The sequence below is a fragment of the Cynara cardunculus genome, assembly GCF_001531365.2.
Source record: "Cynara cardunculus var. scolymus isolate 2C chromosome LG 6, CcrdV1, whole genome shotgun sequence".
In the NCBI taxonomy this organism is placed as follows: Eukaryota; Viridiplantae; Streptophyta; class Magnoliopsida; order Asterales; family Asteraceae; genus Cynara; species Cynara cardunculus.
In genome coordinates, this window is record NC_037533.1 from 16,396,000 (window position 1) to 16,404,050 (window position 8,051).

Here is an 8,051-nt window from a genome sequence, read left to right on the forward strand (position 1 = left end):
TATATATATATATATATATATATATATATATATATATATACACACACACACAAATTATCACAATATGCATCTTGTATATATCCTGGATATATGACAATATTGTTTATATGCATCTTTTTTGACGGTATCAGTTTTTTTAAGTATCACAATGTGTATCTTATGTTCATATGGTATTTGCCGGAACAAAATTCACCTAAAATGCCCTTTAATTAAAAATTTAGATCAAAATTATCAAAATTTATTAATTTCCTAATTGATCATTTGATTTGTAGTTGGGTTTGAATCTCACGATAATCACAAATTACTGAGTTATCCCTTGAATCTCTCTAGAGGCAAATTGATCATTTTACCAATCTTGTTTAACTAACAATTACCTTGTCTGCATACCATACACACCCTCAATGATATGACCTTAACGAGTTTTTAATACTTGACCTATTAATACAGGTTGTTTCATACTCATAAAAAAATCATGAATTTAATTAAAATCTGATTTTAAGTTACATACCAAAAAACCCCGCCAACCCAAAAGGTCAATTTACTTAATAATTCATTTAAGGTCGTATGCCAAAATGACTCCTGAAGAAAAGGATTCATACTCACGAGAAGATATGGCTCCAATCGCATTCACCGAACACCCTGCAAACAACGTCAATGTTGTTCATTGAATTATTCCCACAGTTTATTATGCATACCAACCCGGGATCACCTATGAATCTATAACCCCAATCTTCAACTTGGCCATCAATTTCGGGTCCCCTTGATTCCTCCATAGCTATCATGGCACTTTGGATGTTTATCAATTCATATTATCTTATCAAACAAACATGGCAAGAACCAATAATCTTATTCGGTAAAAAAGCGATGGCAAAAGACCGAGAATCTTATTCGGTAAAAGAACGATGGTAAGGACCGAGAGTCTTGCCGACAAGTGAGAATGACAACTCTTACCTGGTTAGCACTCACCCGATAAATTGTTGCACATGAAGCTATTTTATGGACTAAAATCTTAATGGTAAGGTGAATGATAGTGTTGAATCTTACTGATAAGCGCATCCTGGAATTGGGGTAAACGACCCACAAGGGCCTGTTGGTAACTTCGTGAGCTTAACGGGACTTGCAACTTATTCAGACAGTTATAGATGATTGTTTGGTAATTGTTTGACGATATAGAAAGTGGCTTATTCAGTAAACTGTTAGGGTAAGCTTTATGCAGAATGTCAAGTTGTTTCCAAACATGCCCCTCCCAATTAAAAAAACGTGTTCCTTCCATCTATGAAAAAAACATTCCCAAACAAAAACCTTCCTAACCTATACAAACAACTTTATACATGCAATAGTTGATGGAAAATCAACCAAACAGCCCCTAAATCACCTAACGAATTGATATATATACCTGATTTTCCTCTCACGTGATACTCTACTTTTGCAAAAACGTCTCCTAAGTAACAATCATAGAGGAGAAAACAAGCATGTGGTTGAAGCTGTTAAATTGAAGCTGAAGTTATCATACAAACAAAGGTCAAAATATAGAAAATGAAACATGACACTTGGATCACGAAACCAAGAAGCTTTTCTCGACATGGAACGTAGATATATATATATATGTATAAATCAGTTACCCGTGGTTGTTATCACAAGTACTTTATAATCATCCATATCGCCACAAGTAGCATAACAATCCCGACAACGGATAACAACAAGCCTAAGCAGGAGCAACCACCCTTGGTGCGTTTATTCAGAATAGCCAGGTGCTTCTGCACTCTCTGTTTTTAGTACACCAAACCAACTTGTTAATATTCAACCACCAAAAAGAAGCCATCTACTAGTAGAAATGGCCAACATGGGCCTGACGAGGGACCAGAAAGGACCGACAGTCCGCAACCCGTTATACTTTTCATGAAAATTCAAGGCCCCGTCCACAATGGTAGAAAAATTCATAGTCCCTCTAGCTCACGGTGAAAGAGACACACGGTTTTAGAAATGTGTAATCATTACACTTTTAATTAACTAAAAGACAATTTTACCCTTAACAATAGAAAGGGTAATTAATTTTCCATCTCATAATTAAGGGTACAATTGGTGGAAAGATCAGTTCTCGATCGTTGTGGCCAAGAGGTTTTGTATAATTTTTCTAAAATAGAGAGCTAAAAGTCATAATCTCGAAAAATGTAAATTTAACACCAACATATTCTCTATTTTAGAGATATCAAATGTAAATTTAACACCAACAGATTCACTATTTTAGAGATTTCAACATTTATTATACTAATAAAATATTCTATAAATTTATCATCTCAATACACTTTTTAGAAAAATTTGTATAAAACAGTAATAATTCAATCTAATTGGTGGTAAAGAACAAAAAACTGATTTCTGTCCCCACATATCAAGTTTCAAAATTCTCTCTTTAAACTTGGAGTTTTATCTAGTTTTCTCTATCTTAAAAAACAATATAAAGAATCTCTTGAAGCAAAATCGAAAACAAAAGACTTAATTTTCTAATTTAGAGAATATGTTAGAAATGCTCTTAAAAGCTAATAGACTGTTTGCAATGACACTGTTAGAGCATCCACAATAAAGACATTTTCCAGAAGGTTTTCACTAGAACTTCTACCGTCGCCATAGTCACTAATCACTAACAAGAACCCAACTCTTTGTACAACAACCCAACTTCTTCTCTCATTTCTTGTTCCATTATTGTTTTTTTGATCATTTTATTATATTTTAATAATCTACAGAACATAGTTATAAAATACCTAGTAGATTAATTAAATCTGTAAATTAATAATTTTAAATTGCATGATAAAATAACGTAGTTTAACTTGATTCCTATTTTGGGTAACGTACTTTCAAAACTTCTATTTTGGTACCTAAGATGTAAAGTTTTAAACATTTAAGTACCCGGATAACCGGTTGATGCATTAACCGGTTATCATTCTCATGTGGCGAGTGATGGGATGAAATTGGGTTGAATAGCAAATAATATTGAGTTGGATACCACATAACTCGCCACATCAGCATGGTAATCGGTTAATACTTCAACCGGTTACCCAGGTCCTTAAATGTTTAAAACTTTACATCTTATGTATCAAAATAGAAGTTCTAAAAGTACGTTACTCAAAATAAAAATCAAGTTAAACTAAGTTATTTTTTCAGGCAATTTGTCCTTTAAAAGCATTTATTGTTCTTTGGGTGGTTTTTATACAAATTTTATTTATTTTGTTTTTAGAGTAAAGTTGTCTGACACAGAAGACTTTCTATGAGCACATGAAATTTTCTATACCAAGAACTTGTGTCCTACAGATGAATCTAAACCAAACCAAGTGAGCAGAGTATATCCCACCCATCGGAGGTTCAATCTGGGGAGGGTAAGATATAGGCAAACCTGAACTCTACCGTGAATAAGTAAAGCAGTTGTATCTAGAGATGCACAAGGCCTGGACTTCTAAGTCCGTTTTCAGTGAGCGAAAAAAACAGGATCGGGTTTTTTTAGAATCGGGCATGATCGGGTTAACCAGGCTTTTCCAGGTCGTTCTTCCAGCCGGGCCTGATCTGGCTTTGAGGCCTGATTCAGACCAGGCTTCGGGCTCACTAGGGCCGACTTTTTCTGGCCAGCCTTTAGTCTTGGGCTTTTTTGTGGATCTCCGGTTGTATCTGTGAAGACCCCCGACTTATGAGAAGTGTGTGAAAGAAAAAGCATGTAAGCTTGAATTTTGAAAAGCTGGAATATAAGTAAGCAATAGCAAAATACAGACAGAGGCAGGTATATGAATAGCAGCAGTGAACATTACATATTGTTTGGCTGATCATTATTTAGGTGTAAATGAGCCGAGCCGAGTCGAGTAGTGGATTATTCGAACTCGGCTTGAAAAAATTATACTAGGACCGAGCTCGACTCGAGCTCAAATAACCTTTTTCAATGTAGGGCTCGAGCTTGAGCTCGTTTATGGGCTCGTACTCGCGATTGATTAACTCGTTTATTGGCTCGAGGTTGATAACTTTTATATTGTTATTGTATTATTTATAAACATATTAGCATGTTTGGCTCAAAAAGGTATATGCTCGAATTGCTTGGCTCAGCTCGATTCGAAAAATTTAATAGAGCTTTCGAATAAGCTGAGTTGAACATTGGTTTTATGAAGCTCGACTGTTAAGTTAAACAAGTTCTATTTTGTGTTCGAGATCGACTCAAACTTGAGAATTATTAAGATCTCGAGCTCGAGTAGCTCGTTAAAATCTCGACTTGTTTACACCCCTAATTATTACGATGAAGGTTTTACAAGTATCTTTTTATTGGTAAGAGTGTCACCTTAAGTCGGGAATCTGTGACGTCCACATGATGGTCAAGGTCATCCTGCATATCAAAAAGAGTAAAGCATCAGAGAGCTTTCATGTCACGGGCGTTACATTCTGTAGCTTGTAACTTTCAGTAAGGAGAAATTTACAGAAATACCCAATCTCCCGAGCCCTTTTCATTTTATAGACATTTTCAGACCTCAATTCAGTTTTTAGTCAATCCTTAAGCAGAATTCCACTTTCCGTGTAAGGATCCCACTTTTTTTTTTTTGCTGAAAACCAATCTTTATGCCTATGCGTAAGGATTGGCTACAAAATGAAATGAAGTCTAAAAATGGCTAAAGAGTGAAAACTCTTTGGTAGATTGGCTATTTTTGTGAATTTCCCATCAATAAGTGGCTCAAGCAGCCATTATGTATACAAGTAAAAGAGAAAGGATGACATACGATGAGCCTAGTGTGCAAATCAAGTTCCTCGTTTACTGCCAACGCAATATGCTTTGTACTTATCACCGTCTCCTCCAGTTTTTCTAGGCCTTCATCTTGCTCTGTAACTCAAAAGTATCATGAATCATTACCAGAAAGTAACCACATGAAATGGGAACCAGGCCTTGAGAAAGGACATGTCCTCCTTAAGGGTGTGCTTGGTATTCAGACACGCAGGACATCTCCTCAATGGTGCGTTTGGTATCGAGATAGGCGAAACATGACAGTTGTTCAGCATATAAGACCGAACTGGACAAGACAGAATAGACAAAATGACCAATTTACTCCTAATGAGTTGTTTATATATTTTATACATTTTGATTAGTTTATGTAATTTATTAAATTATAATAAAATAAATATTGTTATAACAAAATATATCATTAGAAAGTTTTCGTCAAGACAATTAAAACGAAACTAAAAAAAATGATGTAGCTCCCAATTTAAATTTTATACATTTTCTATATTATTTTATTATTATTAATATTTAAAATTGCATAAATTAACCAAAATATAGAAACCGTATAAAAATAATATTTTGATGACAGTAAAGTGAAAGTTTAAAGAGCATAAAACACAATAAATAAAATTTAAATAATGAACAAAATATAAAGATGGAGGCGTATTTGATGTCTTATAAGAGAATTAGATTTTATTTTATGATTATATTGGTAAAATTTAGGTCTTGTTACACCACGTTCTATGGGTTGGGTGGAGCAAGTCTATTCTACTCTGTTCCACATAAAACTCCTACCAAACGTGGAACGATCTCTGATATGTTCTGTTCTGTTCTGTCCTGTGTACCAAACCCACCCTAAGAGTCTGAAAGCTATGATGTTTTAATCAGCCCTCATGTTAAGCACTCCAAGTGGTATATTGTATATACATTTAGAACATGTCTAAAAAAGTAATATGAAGCAACAACTTGCCTCGCATAATCTGTCTTTGAAGCCCAACAATGCCAGAGTTGTCTAAACCAGTTGTCCTGCTCATCGCATCAGCTGCTTTAGTATCTGGCCCAAGTAGACTGTCCCTATTAGCGAAGTTTGACATGTTCAACGCAGAGCCCATCTGTGTGACCTTTGTTCTCAAATTTGCAAGCATATCTTTACGTCGATTCATCTCTTTCTCCGTTCTACAAATAACAGGTAAAATTTACACTATAATTATAAGTTAATGACACTACCTATTATGATATAAGTTTTGGACCATAATAATTAAAACTTCCTGTTATGGTATCATTCATGGATTGGGCACTGAAAGTTAGTCTAAATGGGTATAGATTTTGGATGTAATGCAAAAACAAGTGATTGAACATTAAGAACCCATGAGAGAGAGAAACAAGTGTTCTGAGCATATTTCCTTCTACAACACAATAGTCATCTTTAGTGAAGGTCACACATGACACATCCCCAAGTTGAAGTCAAAACTACTTATCATATCAATGACACAAGAGAAATCATTTAACCAAATAGTTCTGTAATTGGTTGCTAGCCTTTTCTCTATCATGCTTCATCATCCTCAGACTAACCATCTACTCACCAGCCAAAATAGAGTTATCAAATCATGGACTAGTTACCACCTTCTTAGGCTTGAGAGAAACTACTATCTCTTGCTGAAGTTTAATAACTTGTAGAATGACACCAAGCAGTCCGTAGGCACTTCTTACTCACCAAAGGAATCCACCACCCGGTCTGTGGGTGTAGTAATATAATATATGATAACAAACTTCTATACTCGTTGAATTTGCATGCAATGTGTGACACATCTAGTAATGCCAGGTTTATGCCATTACCCAACCGGTCAAAACATAACAGGTTATGGGGTTACCCTTACCCATTGCCAGCCCTAAACCTCACATGTTAGGTCAAATCATCTAGCTAATTAATTCATGTGGATCTGTTTGCTGTTGTATTACAGATATAGACTAATAACTTCGCTATGCCAGAAGCATCTTGATCTCATACAAACACATGAACACTCAAAAAACTGACTTACAATGGCTGTCTAGCAGGAAGCTTTGTCAGAAGAGACTGTAAGCTGTCAAGTCTGGTTCCTAATATTGTAATTTTCCTCCTTGTAGCAGAAGCATGACGCTGTGCTTCAGGCCCTGAGCTATATGAACTCATTGCAGATATCATGCTGCTGATATCATCGGAAAGTTTAGTCGCTTCATTATATTCCCTCACCCATGGATCCGCCATTTATCTGTAAGACAAACAACAAATGCTGTTCCACATCAATTATCTCCACTTGGTAGTAATTCCTACAAGTCAGGATCTCGCTAAATTATATATACGAACAGGTCGTATATATTCACGGCATTTTTAGCCTTATAAGCCTACAAAATGGAAAGCAAATTAAAATTCGCTAAATTATCTATAAGAACACGTCCATTCCTGAGAACTTCAGTTCTCCAACATTCTGACTAAAGAAATCAATCTGCATATTGGTGCTACAGAATTCCAAATTTGGAGAAATCAAGGCGCCGGCTATATCATTAAAGAGCAATCACATAGCATATACATCTCTTTCTGTAAACCGTAAAAATCATCAAGATCAACAGATATGTTGGGAAATAGATCATAACAGATCGATCTCTAACCGGTAAATCAAAATAACGAGATCGATTAAACGAATGACGATAAGAATTACCTCTTTCGATCTGTAATTTGAATCGCGAGATACGAATTCAAGCTGAAAATAGATCCAATTATCGCTCTGAACGATGATGATGATGATGATGATGATGATGATGATGATGAATGAAATTAGGATTTGTGCCAGGAAAAACACGGCGCCACCATTCACCGGCGAATTTGTCTTGCCTTTTTCGTCGCCGTCTACATTACACGCATGCTAATATAATAAAAGGGGGGAAACTATTCCAAATCCAATATTAATAAGTACAGAAAAACGTACAATTGTTCATGCGCAATGTACATTCAAATACAGCAATCTTATCTGAATTTATGAATTATTAATCTAGAAAAAATTAATTGCGATCAAACGACGACGTACCAGCCGGATGACTTGATGCGCGGTGCACGTTTCAAACGCCAAACGTCAGTTTCTTTTTGGCTTTTTCTCGTTTTGGCGCTGCGTTTTTGGTTACATATCTATAAAAATTTAAATAATTTGATCAAGTTTTTATTTTGAAATAAAGTTGATAATGTTATCAAGATATTTTTAAAAATTAATAATTTGCTAATTTTTTTATATTAACTTGGATACCCAATCCGTTATACAAGCCGACTAATTTCAGGACG

At 35.2% G+C, this 8,051-nt stretch overlaps 1 protein-coding gene across 1 annotated transcript; it reads right to left on the reverse strand.

Annotated features, from left to right (window-relative positions):
* Window positions 1-1,475: 1,475 nt before the first annotated feature.
* Window positions 1,476-7,620, reverse strand: LOC112514853 (syntaxin-52-like). Its single transcript, XM_025121479.1, has 6 exons — window positions 7,438-7,620; window positions 6,781-6,990; window positions 5,712-5,917; window positions 4,746-4,846; window positions 4,313-4,357; window positions 1,476-1,766 (listed from the first exon to the last, which is right to left on the reverse strand). The coding sequence occupies exons 2-6, from the start codon at window positions 6,984-6,986 to the stop codon at window positions 1,635-1,637; spliced, it is 690 nt and encodes a 229-aa protein (XP_024977247.1). The 5' UTR covers window positions 6,987-6,990; window positions 7,438-7,620; the 3' UTR covers window positions 1,476-1,634.
* Window positions 7,621-8,051: the final 431 nt, after the last annotated feature.

Excerpts from the sequence above, each read along its gene's own strand:
- LOC112514853 (XM_025121479.1), bottom strand. The coding sequence starts at position 6,986 with ATGGCGGATCCATGGGTGAGGGAATATAATGAAGCGACTAAACTTTCC. Across the intron at positions 4,847-5,711 it reads TCAAAGACAGATTATGCGAG|AGCAAGATGAAGGCCTAGAA; the intron begins GCAAGTTGTTGC and ends TTTGAGTTACAG. Across the intron at positions 4,358-4,745 it reads ATTTGCACACTAGGCTCATC|GATGACCTTGACCATCATGT; the intron begins GTATGTCATCCT and ends TTTGATATGCAG.